Here is a 19,368-nt window from a genome sequence, read left to right as displayed (position 1 = left end):
CACGAGACGAGCTTTACAGCTTTCCTTTTCTGAATTTGTATACGAACCATTAAGAATTGGACTGCAGAAAAATTCGTTTATGTTTAGTGAAGATGTTTAGTAGAGCCTGAGCTGCAGATACTATTCATACTTTTACCAAGAAAATGTTTATATACCAGAACACCCCTCTGTAACAGACGCAGTGAAACCCTACCCACTGGTTTAGAGTGATTTTACGAAAACCTTGAAACAATATGTAACAATTAGGGCCAAATAGGTACAAGTAAACAAAACAAAGCAGTAAATTTGTATAGGTAATAGCATGATTAGTAATGATATTTGGATTAAATACCACAAGTGACATTTCGTAATTGTTTTACGTAATTTCACGAGCCGTTAGAGGAGTGAAATTTGAGACAATGTTGAAATATCACGAGTGGCATTTATGCCAAATATCACGTACAAATCATGTTATTATTTGTTTATACTATTACCGGCAAAAGGTTTCTCATTTTAACATGCAGGTATTTCAAATTAAGCTGAAATACCATTGCTCTCAGCCAATCAAATTGCAGAAATTTCTCATGTAGTAGCATAAAGAGAGTTATAGTTCGTATTAGTCTACAACCCATTTCACTGGTTAGGTAAAATCACTCTAACTCAGTCTATAATTTAGCTTCCCCGATAACTGGCGAATAGCTTGTTTCTACCCGGCTAATTTTTGGCTTCCCCAGTCACTTTCTCTTGTGACTTCTAGAAAACCAGTGTATTTCGTTATTCATATTTATTTAAAAGAGGCAAAAATGTAAAACATTATTATCATTGACAAAAAAAATCGCCGGGTACGGGGTAATCGATCTTGCATAAAAGTACAAATCAGTTATATTAGTTCTCGCTAGACTAGAGAGATATGTAAAAGGTATTCAAATGGTTTTATAACGGTAAAGATGTTAAGTCCTTCCACCCCTTCTAGCTTTTATGGGAGATACACAAATACCAAAATAAAACAGTGGAAAATAAGCCAACCTGGTGACATTTTCTCCGGGAACCCGGTAAAGATATAAATTCCACTGTATGGGTCTGTTATAGAGGCGTGTACCAGAATTGGCAAAACAGGCCACTACCGAGTTCTAAAAAACCGCCACTTTCAAAATGAGGCCAAGTGCGCAACTTTTCTCGTGAAAATGAGTTTTATTTGCATGGGAATGAAAAGACATTTCCATATCAACAGCTGAGTTAAATGGTTCGTAAAACAAATTCTTTTTTGCTCTCAAATAAATTCCTTCACTTAGTTAAGTTTTTGTTGACGTTCAACTTTGAATCATACCATTTGCCACTAAAAGGGCGACGTTTACAGTTTTACTAACTGTGCCAATGCTTGCGAAAAGGAATGATCATGAAGCAAAAATGACAATTATCCACTCTGTAGGCAAAATGCTGTTTGGTCTTCCAAGGTCCCACTTCAGTTTATCTGCTCAGGACATGCATCTTGCTACCCACAGGGCAAATTCTGATGCAAGGTAGCCAGTTTTCTGGGAAAATCCTCCTTTGAGTATAAAAAGTCAAATCGGTCTGCCCATTTGAAATGGTAAAAAAAAGGGCAAGAGATCAGAATTTAACAATTTTGATTGAATCGAAAGAAAAACGATTTCTTTTCGCTGAAATTATTCTGCCAAATCATTTGCGCTAATAGGTGATTTCTTTCTCTAACTCGATCTAACGTGAATGTGCAAACAATAGTAATCGCGTCTTCAAAATTCCTTAAATCTTGTCGATTCATTTTTGTGTTCAGGAAGAGGGCCAAAGTCCGATTGCATTCCAGAAAAAGTGACACTGAAAGTACCAATGTGAACTTTCTACTCTTTGTGACATATAAACTAGTGCGCAAAACGAATCATAGAAATTATTCGTTGTGGAGCGCCATGGAATAGTTTAGGCCAATTGATTTCTTACAACCCGACCACGACGTCGAATCTGACTGTAAGTTTCAACATTTTATTTAGTTCTTAGAGCATAAACATCTGTCTTTGGACTGGCAGAACTAAGAAAGTCAGTCATGAGATAATGGTTGGGAGTCAGCACTTGATTGGTATACAAGGATTTCACGTATTTGTTGAATATGACTTTTGACTACTAGCGGGTCTTTTTAAGTCAGTCGGGACAGCAAGTTGTCGTGGCGAGACTTGCGGGCGCGAACAAAGCCTCCGTAACTAGCGAGATTGTTGGCGGTGGAGCCGCGAGGGATTTTCGTGCTCGGTAATCCGGCCAGTTACGCAGGCGAGCGCGGACAAATTAAAGAAATCATGTATGTTCGTAATATGCGCTTAATTTACTCTGGTCAAGCTTGTTATGTGCTCGTTGTTGGACCGATTTTACTGTCAGGTTAGTAAGCTACATAGTGCGACCGACCATCTTACTCAGGCGTCAAGTGATTCACGCGGTAATAACCATGTAGTGCCAGTTAATCATCTACAACAAGTGAAAACATCTGCCAGACCTTGTATCTATTTCCATCGTTGCTATCCATTTAACAAATCGACAACAACCGTAATTTCCACCGTCTTCACTACTTTACATCATAGTAATTACATCAAAATGCTCAAAGCTCAAATGAAACCAAGACCCGCCGGCAGGCGAGTGGCTCTACCGCAAAAGTTTGAACTTTCATATATTCACTAGACCTAACTCTTTAAACCCTAAGATCAAAATTTGAATTCTCATTTGTTGCCCCTATTCATTTCCTGCAGAGGTAGTGGGGAGAAGTTAATAAAATATCAAGCAAATTCATCTTGTGTGGTCATGTCCGTAATTCTCATGACCACTCTGTTTCACAAAGCATTGATATTACAAGGAGAAATTTTGTGCTGATCCTTCTTAGGGCTTAAAGGGTTAAAATCGATTATGTATCACATTCATTACGGACGTGATGTCAGCCTATATCAAGCCACAGTATGCAGGATTTTTCTCACTTAAACGTAGTTTAAAGGTATAGGCTTCCACAAGTCTTTTGTAGCTCAAAGGTAGAGAATCGTATATCTGGGATAGTAACGGAAAAAGTCATAGGTTCAACGCCTGTTGGGAAACTTGGAATTCTTTTATTTCACGAGTCTTCTGAAGCTGTCATTGCATTGACTAAAAAAGATCCTTCTCAAGTTCTTTCATATATTTTTACATCATTTTTGTCTTCGTTAAGAGATCACACAATTAAAAATTGCAGTCGATTCGTTCCTAACTTTAACGCTGAAATTTTTGAACCTCTCTTTTTGGCGAAATTTCTTGGAAAATCGTGTGCGCGTGACAGGAAGAATGAATCTCGCCTTCCAATTGCCTCATTCCTCTGGACTAATAAGAAAAAAAAATTCCTATTGTCGGTCTTAACAGGCTCTTTCGATTTCTTAGGTCGTTTTACGTGTCCCTTCAGAAAACCATAGACTTGGGCATGACTATTTAGCCTCCCAGCTTGAAACTTGTTTTTGAAAATAAAGTCAAATACTCAGGATCAATACAGACGCGAAGAAGAACATGACCTTGGGAATTCTATTTTTTTCGGTACCTTATCTCTCTCCACCGCACAGGCCCCCGCTGGGTATTCCAATAAAAATAGCAAAACGCGGGGTGGACGATGAGAAGGAGGAAAGGCGGTACCACTGCTTTTCCTTCCTATCGTCCCTCGAGCGCTTTGTTTTTCTCCCTCCCCAATCACCCAACGACACAAAGAGGCCTATGAAGAGGAGAGAGGTATCCTATGACCAAGAGAACTGTTAGTAGGGAGTTTTGGCAACGACGACGGCGACGGTAGCGGGACCGTCAAAAGAGCAATAGGTTTATTAAGCAAAACAACAACTTTGCACGTGCATCACGCTTTTCTTTACATTTCTTAGCCGTCACTGCACGACTACGACGTGAAAATGCCTAATTTCACGTTTTATGGAGGACGTAACCAAGCGACGACGAAATTTTCTTTCTCTATCTTTCCTAACTTGAATGCGGTCCCCAAGAAATCAACTCTAGAGAAATTTGCCTACTTTAGACATTTTCAGCGAATTGGAATAAAAGCGAAAAAAGTGACGTTTTAAAAGTGACGTTTTCGCTGCCGTCGCTGTCGCCGATGCTAAAACTCCCTAGTAACAACGACGACGGCAACGGCAACGAGAACGGCACTGAAAACAATGTAATAGGTTTAGAGCATCACGTTTTTTTGTACATTTTTTTGCCGTTGTTGCACGACTACGACGTGAAGGTGCCGAATTTCACGTTTTGTGGAGGACGTGAACACAGGACAACGACTTCCTTTTTTTATTCAACTTCAGTAGAATTTAGAATTCATTTAGAATTCAACTTCAGAAAAATTCGCCCACATTTGACGAATTGAACAAGATAGAATAAGCGCGACAAAGTTTGAAGCAGCGCGAATTCACTTTAAGGAAAGTTTTCGCGGCTGTCGCCGTCGTTGATGCTTAAGCTCCCTTATAATGCATTTGTTACGTTGAAGGGTATAAAAAACTGTGGGTAGGCTAAGCTTATTCGAGCTCATCAGGAATAAAGTAAAATCAGACATGTTTGATTCAATGAAAAACGGATATTTAAGTAAGTTCTCTCCTGAACCACAATGTATACCGGTACGTAGACAAATTTCGAAAAATCACTCGTGGTATTTATTCCAAACATCATTACTAATCATGCTATTATCTATACAAATGTACTGCTTTTTTTTGTTTACTTGTAACTATTTGGCACTAATTGTTACATACTGTTTCAAGGGTTTAGTAAAATCACTCTAAACTAGTGGGCAGGGTTTCACTATTCCTCCACATCCTTACAGACCTGTGTGTGCAGCAAAAATAGCAGATGAAAAAGTTAGCGTCAACGGCCAGAAATTGAGGTTAAAGGAGAAATTCAGTCATTATAGTCACATAATTACACGTATCTACAGAAAATACCCTAGCAGAAAGAAAAACTTCAATTCACTTTTCGTGTAATGTGATTAAAAATGGAGAAAAAAACTCAAACGCGAAGAAGAATTGCAATCAGAGAATACATCAAAGTAGTGACAAAAACTTCGCCTGCCTTTTGGAGGGACGTTAGGTTTGAAAGCGGAGTAAAGTTTGTTTGGGAACACATAATTTCAAATAGGTCATCAAGAACATAGATTTTTACCCTTTCGCTTCTTCATTGTGACAAACGCTGAAAGAATGAATTGAAACAAAATCAGTGTCAAATTTCACTTTGTTTAATGCTGTTAAATTAATAGTACCATTGGTAACTCGACAGGCCTCCATTGGATTTTAGATCATAGTTCTAGAACCACAAACTAGATCAGTTGATAGTACCACTAGGAAGTACATTACGATGGTCACACCATAGAACTTTCTCCACAGACTGAAACGTTAGACTACTCAAAAGTTAGACCGACATTAAACTAGGTAAATAAATAGTTTCATGTGAAAGTACTGTTAACGAGGTTTCATTTGAATGGTCATACCATAAGATTTAATCCACCGATTCAAAAGTTAGACTCAGACTACAAAGTTAATATATAGTATCATGTGAAAGTGCTGCTAAGAGGTTTCATTTGAATGGTCATATCATAAGATTTAATCCACAGATTCAAAAGTTAGACTCAGACTACATACAAAGTAAGTGAATAGTATCATGTGAAAGTGCTGCGGAAGAGGTTTCATGTGAATGACTTCCTAAAGGAAAGAGGAGACCGATAGTATCTGTTATGGATTACGTCATGGCCTTAAATCGTTCATTGAATGAAACACCTTTTAAATATGTACAAAAACGACTTTTCTATAGTACTTGACTTTAGGGACATCAATAGGTATATAGCTGTTTTTATTAAACTTTCTTTCTCGAGTGAAAAAAATGATCCTGAATACCAATGAAATGGTTACACTGTAATCATTGACATAACTGTGGAACGGTCATAGTTCGTAGATTGAGGGCGCGGCTCAAACTCGTGTCGCCGATACGCAGGCCGATACGATAGTTCCGTTCAATCCACGCAAATTCTGACGGGCGAATTCTCACCATGGTCACAAAATATCATTTGAACTTTCGACTCCTTGCGGTTTTTTTAATGTTCCGGATCAACACAAATACGCTGATGACATGAAATTGACCGAATAGTCTGTATAAGGTCCCTGAATTCGAACAGTGGTCTGCTACCACAACAAAAACTGGCTAATTTTTTATTGGTACTCATCCTCAGAGCAGTGGATTTCCGAGAGCCTTATATCTTCTTCAAACTGTTATAACGTTGGTACAAGGTAGGACCAGTAAGTGTGTCAGGACAAGGAAAGTGTCCAATGTTGAAATGCTTTAGTTACATCTAATCCGCCATCAGACGAGAATTTGTAAATGGAGGCTATTACTCAGAAATTAATCGTGAATAATTTCTTCTGATTAAGAACAAAATGTTCACTATCTTAATCGATACTTCGTCAGATTATTACAGCAGCTAGAGTACGTAACTTGCATTTCACTTTTTTCATGTGAAAATTAATCCTTATTTTCTCATTAATTCCTATTCAAATGTTTTAAAGATGCTACGTTTATTACGTTTTCCAGGTAAATAAAAATTGTTGTTTTTGCCTTCTCAACATAAAAGAAGAAAATTCTCTACTAAGGTGCTCGAAAAGAATAAAAGAAAAAATGTTTTCTTTACTGACTGATGACCCAGCACTAGGGACTTTTAAAAAGTCTATTTCCAGGTTAGAATTTCCGTTGATAAAATAAACTGATCTGTTTATTTCTGACAGTCAGAAAGCTTCTAAAAGAAAGCGTCTAATATCGACATACCATTAGACAAAATACCTACCATAAAACAAACAAAATTAAGTAAAGAAAAACCGAGGAATGTAACTAAAGAGCAATTGTTACAAAATGCGCAATTGTTAGGTAATCAAAGTCGAACCGAGGAGATCCAAACCCGAAAGGCTTAGATTTAGATTTCTCAATCACTATTCAATTCACTGACATTCATTGTCAAGTGAAATAATTCCACAGCGCAAGAAGAAGGGAAATTTATAGAGTAACAAAACACAAAATAAAACCAATTATAAATGTGAGAATAGTGATGAATCGCAATAATTGGAAAGAAAAATCTGGAAAAGATTAGTCTAATTCACTTTAAAATTTGCTATCCAGTCGATCGAGCGTCGCTAAAACGGATTATATCTGGTAGACAGACAAAAAATACAGAGATTTTACTCACGCAAAAAACTACTTCATTACTTTTGTGTTCGATAAAATTGTGTCTTTATTCAAATGAAAAAATGGGAACGTTAAATTTTTTACGAAGTGAATTACTTGAAAGATTTCTAATCGTAATATGAATCAGTACTGTACGAGTTTAAATATGAATGAGCTTATAGAAAAACCTGTAGATTCATGAAAATGAACTTGGTAGAATGAGGACTTGCGCCATGTTCAGAGAAAAAATGGCAAATTAAAGGGAGTTAGCAATATGCTTTCAGAAAAATGTTTAAGTAAGAAAAAATACATTTTTGAGAAGTTGGCAACTTCTGTAATTATGCACAAACACTACACGTTGAGTAGTTGCAGTTTTTTTATATATTCACAACTTTCAACAGATGACAACTTAATGATTTAAATTTTACCATTTCTAAACATTTTAATAGTGAATGGGGAAGATAATGGGTGTGTGTGAGATTTGATGCTGGCTTTGCGTAAAACGAGTTTAACAAATTTTATACAGATTTTTCCTCTTATTTATTGTTGTTCTGATATGCGTGTTTGAAGAGAACAAAGGTGATTTGAAGAAGAAAATTTCTGTACCATTTGATTATTGATTACGTAAGAACGTTTAAATCAGTGAATGAACTTCTACAGTTTGAACATGATTGATTGAAAAGTTTTCCAACTGACTTTCGCCAATTAAGTTATTTTATTCTGGTGCATGTTATTTCAGTATCATAGAGAGAGGAACTTTGAAAAATTTTCAGAGAGGTATTACCATTTGGAAAAGAAATATTAGTGTGTTTTTTAAAATATGGTATTTCAGTGAAGACAAGTATTAGGGCGAGTATAGGCGTGTGCTTTTAGCACGAGATTAACCTCAGGGTGAATACATAGTTATTTCCATGCGTTATCAGACGCGCGGGAAACACGTGTATCACCATAATATGGAGCCACGCCAGCACAGTTGCATGCCAGGATCAGTATTCTTTCAAACGTTTGAGTAGCGCCCAGCTTAACCAGAGACCACTAAATAAAAATGAACAAAACTTTTTCACTTGTCAATATTACATTGCTATTTAGCAGAAAAGCAAATGTAAGCGTTTCTTTATTTTGATATAAGGAAAAAAGAATCTGGATAGGGTTTGAACGATGGCTTGAATTGGCCAAAATGTTAACGATTGGCTCATAAGAAATGCATGGTTAACTTGTAGTGGAGAGATGTGATCCAGCGAACGCTGAGAGGTGTGAAATGGGCTGCAATGTTAACAGAAGTCGCCTAAAATCTAACTCATGACAAATCCGATCTAATCATGGAAAATTTTGCGAAGGTCTTGTGATACAAGATGATGACTACAGTTTGACTACAGTCGGTTGTTACGTGGAATAGTTCAATAAGAGAAGTCAAGAGTACATAATTATATAAAAGTCCCAACATAAAAGGCTAATATGTTCTCAGTCTTGGTGAAGTCTAATGGGAGCTTAAGCAATGACGGCGACGGCAAAGAGAAGGGCAAAAACAAGCAATAGCGTAAATTGACAAAACAGCAACTTTGCACCTGCGTCACGTTTTTTTGCACATTTTTTTGCCGAAACTTCTTAATTTCACGTTTTATGGAGGACGTGAACACATAAAGCAACGATTTTCCTTTTCGTTTTGTGAACTTAGATACAGTCCTTCGGGATTCAACTCCTGAAAGAATCACAACATTTGACGCATTAAAAGAGTTGGAATAAAGGCGATGAAGTTTGAAACAGCCAGAATTCACTTTTTCGGTGACGTTTTTACCACCATTGCCGTCGTTGTTTTAAGCTCCTTTAAGTTTGGTCTGATATCCACGAGAAGCAAGGTTTAACTGAGACAGCTTTTAAAGACGTTCTTTTATTTTCTCTCCGAAAACTTGGTCAGAAGACTTATAACAAAAAAAAGATTAGCCGGAAGACTTTCATTGTTCAAAACGTAAATAGATTATTGATGTTAAGCGCTTTGAACGATTAGTAGAAAACAGCGCCATATAAATGTTAATTTACGTATCATTATATTTATTACTTCTCATTTAAGACTGGGTGCAATTTTATCTTATTTAGGCAACACCACGGCCTATTTTGCAGCAATATTTTTTGATTTCTCATAAAAGCTTTACAGAAAGGACTGATCTTTCTTGAGCATGCCTTGATCATCTTTAGCGGGCTCTAGTTCTGGAGCGGTTCAGTAACAACTAATGACCCTCCTCAGTCGTCCCCTCAGAGCAAGCTAGCTACCTGATTTTGCATTTGTAAGTTTGGCGTTTCACATTAATTGTTCAGTGCAGGTAATCAGTACTCGGCCTGTTTAAAACTGCTATACTTGAAGGTAGTTTATCTTTATAAATACAGTTAACAATTCTTTTAATTTTCGCTTCTTTAACCAAAATCTATTCATATGAAACTTTCCTTTCACGAACCAGAGCCTCGCGAGAGGTGAACGCCAATCAGCGCATATTTTTTATTTTGTTACTGTATTTTTCTCTGTTGTGAAACTCTCGTTCTTTTTGAAAACGAATATCTTGACCCTATTCTGCGAGCCAACATGTTTACGCTGTTCAAACGTATTCGAAGCGAAAGGGGTGACCTGTTGCCAAATCTCAAAAGTGAAAATTTCGTGGGTTCGCAGGCTCAAGATCTGATAATTTTGGGTGCACGGCTTACAGTATTTTTGTGAGTTGTTTAACGGATATTGCATGTGTGCGTCACTTGAGTGCAAAGTCATTGTCTTGATTTTAGATTGTTTATCAACATGCAGCAAATCCTAATTCTTTTCCAAATGACGCTGTTCGTGTTTAGTTTTCATTGAAATGAGATCGCTGTTAAACAGTAATAGTCTAAAAAGAAAGGCTAACTGTTTAGATCTGGAGTCACAGTTTGTTTATTTCAGTATTGCCCTTTATTACCGTCTCAGCTCGTGAACACAAAAACAACTCGTGATATTGATACAGATACCGTGTTTAATAATCACGAGTTCATCATGAATGGGTTGGAATCATCGCAATGAAGAGCTTTGATATTAGAAGAGGGTCAGTTTTTTGCAAGGTGGATTTTAAAATTCTTTGGGCGATATTATGTAACAGTTTATAACAAACCGACCTGATTAAAGCTAATTTGGGGCAAATATTTCTTTGAGAAGTTTTCAAGTTGCCAAACAGACCTTTGGCGCAAGTTTAGATTTCATAAACTAATAATAATAATACATGAGGAAACTGATGCCTCCAAAAATTAGCATAATGCTGATAAAGCCGCAGGGTATTTTATGCAATACGTTGTTGGCGGCACAAGGCTTGTCTGAACGGAGCATATAGAGAACAAAGGTTTCCCTGTTCTACTTTGCTAGTCAAAACATTTTTAATCAAATTTGTCATAGTGTATTGAAAGAAAAGGCGAAATCATTCCACTTCAAAGGTTCATTATTCAAGGTCATGGCGGTGATAGCAGGAGAGTTTTCATTGAGGCTGTCTCCAGGGTTTTCCCCTACACTTTAAAAAATGAATGTGAAAAAAAAAAAATGTTCGAATCGCCCTGAAAGCGTTTATCTTGTGGTACATATAAGTTGTCATTATAAACAAAGAAGTCATTCATTTTGCACACAGCACAATGAACTATTGTTCCACTTTTTACATTGTTTTTCCGACTTCAGCACCATTGTGGTAATTTTCTCTGGAAGAAGAACAATGAGCAACCATGGTAACTAAGTACCAAAATATTGCTTTACATCAGCTGATTTTATTTGTTATGCTGCTACTGTTGTCAAAAAAATATTTACATGATGCCTAGGCTGGATATTCTTTATATAAAACAATCCGTAATTCTGTATCTGTCTCTCCTCCGTTTAACATCGAAGTCGCGAAATGTACAAAGCTTGTAGCTAATAATGTCATGGAATATTAAATCATCTAAAAAAAAAGTACATTAAACTCCGTCTGGATTTACACGTATAATTCCTTTAGTGTTTGGAATAGATTCATTCGAGTACCGCAAATCGATTGTTAAAAACCTTCCGGTGATTACGGAAGTTTATTTATCCCCGTACGCAGTCTCGTTTCATCATCGTTCAGTCTTTCGCGATCTCGACAGTTCAGTCGAAGGTTGTGTCCATTTCTTGTCAGTCGTAACTGGCTATTTAATGTATCTCCGATTCGTGCCAAACATCGTCCTATTTGTCCGCACAACTCTTTAGTTTCCTGGCTTAATTCACATGAAGAGCAGGCCTCTTTTTTCTCAGTGTCATTATCAGCTGACTTATCCTTGTCGCAATCCATCTTAGAGCGTTCCCTCTATAAACATGAAACAGATCAAAATAACCTTTAGAATGGGTTTAATTCGAAGTTATCGCGGTCAAAAAGTCCTACCACTTGGCCATTTTAAGCCATTTTATCAGCGAAACGAACGTGAATTAACGGCCAACAACCCGATGACTAACTTTGTTTATATATATTTTTAAGCGAAAGAAATAGACATCAGCTTCATTTCCGATCCGAGCCATCGATATCAAAATAAATTTTTGAAAGTAGATACGACCGTAGCAAAGCTGGGTGTCGTTGTAACCCAAAATTTTAACTAGAAAGTCTCAAGTTTCTGGTAGTGAAAAATTAAGATGTGCCACTTACCAGGATAAAATTTTTTAGCTTCGAAGAGCCCCACTTTGTCAACAACTTGTTGCTTAAAGTTTCGCCGCACAGAGCTGCCGACAAAGAAAATGGTCGAAATAACTAGCACTCCCTGATTCTTGCTTGAAAAAACTGTCAGCCTTCCACTAAGGAAGGGTTGAGTTCATTGCGAAGCCGAGAATAGCTGTTCACTCTCTTCGGGATGGTTTCTTTTGTCGCTTAAATAACAAGATGCATAAAAAAAGTTCCCGCGAAAAAAAATATTTAACTGCGTATAAATATATTCACCGATTTTGATGCCCTGCCAAATCGAAGACACTGGTGTAGACGTTAGCAATATTTTTCCTGTTATGATTGGTTCAAATGATAATGGCTATTGTCTAGAAAACAATGATTCGCGCGTGTTATGATTTTTATTGTCATTTTGTCCAATCCAAAGCGCCATTTTGACAAGTATTTTGATGACCACGTGCACAATCTTTGGACCTGAAATTTCAAAACAAGAAAGCACACCATTTCCACGCTGATTTTTCATCTGCATTAATTATTAATGTGGTAACGAAATCTTCACTAGAATTTGCATAAATTTCGTCAACACATTGAGCTTGACATTTCTACCAAATTTCCTGATTTTTATCTTCTTATGTTGCCGGCTAATGTTACTCCATTTTTTTTTTCACTTTTTAAAGGCCATTAGCCATGCAATGCCAGAAGAGCGATTTGCTCTGAAATACTCAGATCGCAGTTGTAATGTTTACCTTTTTTAAAAATGTCTTGTCCCTCGTATTTTCGAGAAGTTTGCAAATCTCAGGACATAAATTTAAAGATATCTCAATTTATTTCTTTGGATATATGTTTTTCTGGCTAGAAAGAAATGACAAGGCAGCTAATTTCCCCCTAATTGTTATTCTGTTTTCCGACACATGTTATATCCGCGAGTGACCTCACTTTCTGTTGAAAAATAATCTCGAGATGACTAGGCTGGATTTTGGGAGGTCATTAGTATAGACCAATCAAAATTGAGAAGGTTTCATTTTGACCAATCAGATCACGGCGCGGCATGCCAAAGGAATCTCTTTGCTACTTTTTTCTTCGCCACTCCAAGGCTCGTTTGACGGTGACAATTTTTTTTAGTGCTTCTGCGCCAAGGCTTGCTTCTACTTTCTCTCTCTAATGCTTTTTGCTCTTCAACCTGCTGTTTCGAGTACCATGCGAAGTGTTTTCAACATTGGTTAACTTCTGTGAGTAATATAGTTTTCGTTTTTTAACGGGTAAACGGAGGCACTCGAGCGTGTTTCACTACTTGCTTAGTGATCGTGTGTGTTTTTGCGTCAGCGGGAAAATATACGCGACCACCAACGATACTTGGTTTTCTAATTGACTTTTTCTTTCTTAGGGTAACTACATTTATCTTTCATCGACTTTTTCTTTCTCTGAGACGGAGAAAAGTCTTCCGAGCCATACAAGAATTAGTGCGAACACTTTCACTTTCAACGCGAGGAACCCAATATGGCCGGAGCGACAGCTGCTGTGAACAACGAAGATCTTTCTCCTACTCTTAATACCTCCCAAATGTCAAGATATGACAAAGAAATCATCGAGGACTCATTTGCACTCGGCCTGGACTATATTTCCTACCGACTAAGAAACAAATTTGAGCAAAGCAAACTTGGTGGTTTACCTCGACAGTTTCTTATTCCTCAGACACCGACGAGCACATCGTCAAGTACTCTACGAAAACTGGCCACTATTATGGAGGCAGAACACCCCGACTTATTCGAATCATTGTGTACTACGTTAGGAATAACACCAGTTTCAGCTCATCCTACGTTTGTTGGAGTCGCGCAAGAGATTTTTCAAGCCGGAACCAATTGGGGAAGAATAGTGTCGTTGTTCACGTTCGGAGGCGTAGTGGCTCATCACTTCGTAGAGACGCAACGACCAGAAATGGTCCAACACATCCTCGAATGGATTGTGTCATTTATCGCTGACAATTTACTAACGTGGATCAGGGAAAACGGTGGCTGGGTGAGTTTAATCCTTGTGTTTTTTTACAAAATTGTACTGGTTTGGTATTTTTGATATTATTTTAAATGTTTTTTGGTTATTTTTCTCTTTATCTTGCCTACCAGCTGTACGTGTCGTAGTAATTTGCTGAATGCAAATTTCAGTCTGTATTTACATTGGTTTGTGAGTCACATTCATTTATCTCGTCGATATTTCGTTTGTTTTCCTGTCTCGAAAGTAGGGTACTCTTTCATTTTGATGCAAATTCAAGAAATATTATTTAATCGTGAGGCATTTTTGGTGGGTGTTAGAAGTGTAAACATGTAAAATGAAAATTTCGTTCTATCAGCAGGATACTTTTTATACCTTGCTGTTTTTTTCTCTTTGTAAATAATTTTCTGTGGTTGCTTTAACTGGGAAGCTAAAACTGCTTCATGTCCTGAATAAAAATGCACAAGCACATTGTTGTTTATGTGGCTATAAACGTGAAAAACCATGGATTTTTTTTTATTTCCGGTTGGCAAGTGTGGATTTTTCGGGTAGATTGCCTGTAGGATTGATTATTATTCATAAATATTTGATCAGGCTTCAGAATTCAGGTTTTAGTTACGTAACGATATACAATCTTGTAGTATCGGCTCTTAAATGGCACTTCGAAATTATAAAGGGCTAAATAATTTGTTTATGTTTTTTGCCTCTCTTCATTTGATTTTCCTTGAAAATGATTAGGCTTATAAATATGTAAACAATACGAAAATGTTCAAAATTCCTTAAGTACACTAAGTAGGGGCAAGGTAATTTTACAAATTGTGTTTCTTGAATCTCTGTTATGATTTGTTGAGTTTAACTAATCCTGGAAACTGCCAAAATTCAGATAATCCTTAAGTGTGAAAGACATGACAGCTTTAACACCCTAAGGTGTCAAGGAGGGTTTTACCCACTTAGTGATTCAACACATCAACATAGTAGTTAGAGTCTAGGCAATGATGTTGGCTCCAACCAAAACATCGCTCGTGAAGTGTTTTTTTTTCAAGCATTTTCATTATCGTTTCAGCATCCTGGGATGGTCTGGATCAGGATCAGTGATCCGAGATCACTCAGATCATGGTAGATCAAAATTAATGAACCCTTGTCCAGAGTGGATTCATTGGTTCATTTGATCTACCATGATCTGAGTGATCTTAGATCACTGATCCTGATCCTGATCATCTCAAAGGAACGCACCCTAAGGCCACTTGTTCAGAATTTAGAAAATTAAAAGGCCTGTGACATTTCGATTTCATTGACCTAGTAAGCTGAGCCTGTTCTTGTATTGTTTTAGACTACAGTACGCTCAAAAGACATTTATGATGGTTTAATAGCCGGATTTTAAAAGGTTTTTGTTTTTTTACTGAAGGAAAGTTTCAAGTAGTTTATACACTTACTGTACGCGATGTCGACATTCCAGTTGTTTATTAAGGAAAACAGTTCACCAAGTGCGAAAGCAGTGTATGTTGCATTTGTCATAACAGGTGACAACAAGAACCTCCAACAAGAACTGGTGACTGTATTAACAGGCTTCCACTGTATACAGAAAATTATTGGTGGTGAAATGAAAAAAGCTTTGAGATACATGTAGTGGGAGGTTCTTGTTGTCGAAAGTTTGAGTTACCAAGGGTAAAATTACACTAAATACTGAAACCCAGGGAAAATTGATTTTGGTTTAAGTTAGCACATGCTGTGAGTTTGTGAGGGCTCAAGTTAACAGAAGTTGACTGTACTTTGAAGTTTGTAACTCATCTAATCCAACTACAATTTTAATACTTTACATGTACAGTATCACAAGGCCAATCTATATGGCCCATTTTCATCCTCTGAAAACTAATGAATCATTTTATAAATGACTTTAAACATTATGTATGGCTTTTTAATGTAGTTAACAAGCATTGCTTTGTTTCGTTTTTGACAGGATGGGTTTGTTGCCCACTTTTCGGAATCTTCGCAATCACAGACAATGTGGAAAAGCTTATTCACAGTGGGAAGCATTTGTGCTGCTGGCTTAACTCTGCTGGCCTTAAACAAGTGAAACTAATATTTCCTGCCATCTCTTTTGTGCACCTTCCTTCCTTACCATTTGTGTATCTGCACTGGGGCCAGAATTAAAACTTCTATTCTTCCCCCCCTTTGTTTGGACCTGTTATCTCCTTTAAGTGTAATTGTGGGTTCATTTATGTCAATGCAGCAACTGTTCCTATTTCGTCTTTAGGTTACCAAATTTGTTTCTCAAAAAAATTGTTACTTTAAGGCATTCTTTATTCCCATAATCTTTGTTCCTTTATCAGTGGTCTTGCCTTTGTTGATGTGAAAAAAGACACCAATTTCATTTGTATAACTCATACACTTTTTTGGGGAGGTAGGAATACTGTTGAATCAACAAAGAAGTGTACAAACATTTAGGAGGAAGAAAAGTAATTGGTGGTCGTAGTGTAGATACAAGACATGCATGTGTCCTTGTAAACATGCGCACCTGACTATAGTTTTTCAAAGCCTACTTCCTTCTGCTACAATTGTGGAGGGAGCAGTGACATTCACTACCCCAAGTATTGTTCACACACACATTGTGCAGTTTTGGGCCTCTTTCTAACCTAGAAAGTCAATAGTTGTATTTCATGTTGAAAACATGGTTAGCAATATTTGTGGAAAACTTAACACCCAGACAACCACCTCTGTCCAAGAGCTTGATTAAAGTGGGAAGGCCAGCATACAAATCTTGCAATAACTTCTTTCTGCATTTATGTGATCTTGCTTATATTATCTGTAACTGTTTCCGATTTGCGAAGCCACTTGCTGTAAGACAACTTGATGACTGAGCAAGAGAAAAGGAAGATGAATGGTACAAGTATGATTTTATGCGAAGCATTGGATGATCACTGGTTGAGTTTTGAAATAGTTACACCTTTTTGAGATGAAATCATGGCAGTTTATCCAATCCCAAATGTCTGAGAACAATGCAAAGGACCTGTGGTGAATTAATACATCACAACTATCCTGTTTCTATGTCCTTGGATTTGTTATTTATAAATTACCAGTATCTACCAATGTTGTCCAAGGATATCGGCTTATTGTTGTTATATATGGAGCTACATTGATGCTACATTGTCAAGGGAAAGATGCCACGAAAACCATTCCTGTGAAAAGGCCTACTTGACGTAATTACAATGTATCCTTGGAGCATTTTTCTTTGTAGCTGCGTTTGTTTGACAGGAGAGAACCTGCCGGATCATTTGACTTCCCTTTGTATTGTTTGGTTTCTGTTGAGTGAAAATATCTTTAGTTCAACCAGTGTATTTGAGTGAACTTGTATAGTGTATGAACTATCGAAAAGCATTTCTTTGAACACATAAGTGATTATAACCATTTATAACACTGTAGTCGAAGGCAGCTTTGTGAGACGTAAAACTTGTATTTTTTAAGCTAATGCCAGACGATTCAACATTGTTTAGTTGATCAACAAATGTTACAGCCCTCGTTGCAATTTGTGTTCTCTTTCAAAGTATTTAACATGTTTAATACATCTGTACCCTTTGTTGAACCTTTTATTTTGCTAAATTAACGCTTGTTGATCAAAAATGTTGATTGGTGTGTCACTAGCTTGAGATGGTATAGAGATGCTGAAAGTGAAAGAGGATGTGTGCCTTTCACTTTGCTTGTATACTAATTGCGCCCGGAGGTCATTCCTTGAAATAGGGCTTGAAATGATATTGCCACTGAGTTATTCTGACCTTATTTACAGGGCAAAAGTGATTTCCAAATGAGTGGAAGTATATTGATTGTTATTTGTAAACCTACCTTGGATATGGTTTCTTTTGCACTGCCTTAGAGAAAAATAATGAAGTCTAAATCTTTCAGAGAAGGTAACTCCCCCAAAATGGCAGTACCCATTAAAAAATCTTGACCATTTCCTTTCTTGAACAACAACTGTTGGTTTGAGTTTGAATTAAAAAGGGTGGCTTAACCCTTTCAGTGCCAAGTGTGCTCAAGGGGCAAAATTCAACAAAAATTCCCAAATTTTGTTTTGTAAAATTTTGAAAACAAATAGTGCCATTTGAAAGTACAGGCAGAGAGGTTTCATATGAATGGCCACATCCTATGATTTTGTCCACAGACTCAAAAGTTAAGACTACCTTAAGGGACTCCAACGTTCACTCTGGCAATGAAAGGGTTAATGACTGTCTGTCATATTGAATTTCTTTAGATACATGTTTGTACACCTAAGTTTTAAAGGATTGAATGTTTCCTGCCATGGTATGAGAAGGAAACTTGACCGAGTAAACTTTCGCAAAGACTTGTGAGACTGTGTCTAGGAATGGGGCAGTAATGATCCCAGAGGCAATTGCAGAGCATATTTCGGCTCCAGTTCTCTTTTCGTTTTCTAAGTGGTGAATTGCAGTTTTCAATTGCCTGTCAGGCACGGATCCACACCAGTTTCGGTTTTACGGAAATTGGTCTGATTTCTGATAACCAATATATTTTTGATTAACAAAAACGTTCCAAATTGAAATCTGGAAAATGGTTTGGACTGTGAGTAATTACCGTGTCTGAATGACTCAGAAACCCAGGAAAGGAGACTTCAAGGAGTTAAAGGCCAAAAAGTTTCCTGAGGCAGCATGCCCCCAGACTTAGCAAGAAGCTCTCGCCGTTTGCTCTCGTTTTGGAAATGGATCAGTATTTATTCTAGATCCGTGCCTGCCTGTCATTGGAAATAAGTTTGAATTTCTTTGTTTTGTTTTTTGAACTAAAACACACATTAATTTTTCTGTAATAATAGTTGAATTTTCGGTCCAAGATTAATTTACTTGTAAATTCTGGCTTTCACTTTTTGTAGTGTTAGGGGCTTTTACAGGTTTACAGTGTTGTGAACATAACACTTCATTTTTAGTTAACAATTTCTTTTTTAAGGATAGTGATCACTTGATTGCCCTGTCAATAAGGTAGGTAGCCAGGCATTTGGCAGCTTAATGGAGACATAGGCCTTGTGACCTCTCATTTCAAGGAGTACCTTGCATTGCTTAATCATAACTTTCGCTAAAGCTGCATTCTATATCAACTCTTGTTGTCCACACTTCTTTGTTGCGTGCTTGGACAGTGTGGACTCTGACCAAAACCAAAGTGTATGATGTCAATGTGATGTTTGTACACAGTGAAGCGGTACAAGAAAGTGCTGCTTTGAACAAAAATAAAAGTGTTTTCACATTATTCTGTATATTGGTCGTAAAATCCCTTACCTTCTTTTAACCCTAATTGCTCTCAAGTCAGCTAAAAAAAAACCAAGTTATTCATTCCAAATTAATTAAGTCTCTGAGCCAAGTCCTATTAATTTGAGGAGTTGTACATCAAGTCACTGGAACGCGTTCGCTACAAATTGAGTAAGTTAAAATAATTACAGAGATGCTAATAGCCCTTTCCTGCAAACTAAATTGATCATGGAGGACTCGGTCTGCCGTTTACAGATGTAATTTCTTTAAACAACAAAACGCCTTCAGCTGTTTAACAAGAA

At 37.1% G+C, this 19,368-nt stretch overlaps 1 protein-coding gene and 1 long non-coding RNA gene across 4 annotated transcripts in view; one reads left to right on the top strand and one right to left on the bottom strand.

The window, feature by feature from the left end:
* LOC140923655 (bcl-2-like protein 1) overlaps positions 1–19,067 on the top strand; it is a 23,522-nt gene extending 4,455 nt beyond the window's left edge. For 2 of the 3 annotated variants that reach the window (XM_073373728.1, XM_073373729.1), the window contains exons 2-3: positions 13,222–13,853; positions 15,781–19,067. In XM_073373728.1, the coding sequence (XP_073229829.1) occupies positions 13,335–13,853; positions 15,781–15,897 (636 nt within the window). In that variant the 5' untranslated portion in view covers positions 13,222–13,334 and the 3' untranslated portion in view covers positions 15,898–19,067. Of the gene's footprint in view, positions 1–12,906; positions 13,067–13,221; positions 13,854–15,780 lie in introns of those variants that run through there. The other variant, XM_073373727.1, reaches the window with a different exon arrangement.
* LOC140922712 (uncharacterized) lies at positions 10,922–12,471 on the bottom strand. The gene is made up of 2 exons (XR_012164099.1): positions 11,826–12,471; positions 10,922–11,492 (listed from the first exon to the last, which is right to left on the bottom strand). It is a non-coding gene; the product is annotated as an uncharacterized lncRNA (long non-coding RNA).
* Positions 19,068–19,368: the final 301 nt, after the last annotated feature.

This window comes from Porites lutea, chromosome 13, assembly GCF_958299795.1.
Source record: "Porites lutea chromosome 13, jaPorLute2.1, whole genome shotgun sequence".
NCBI lineage: Eukaryota > Metazoa > Cnidaria > Anthozoa > Scleractinia > Poritidae > Porites > Porites lutea.
This window is presented reverse-complemented; position numbering and strand designations above follow the sequence as displayed.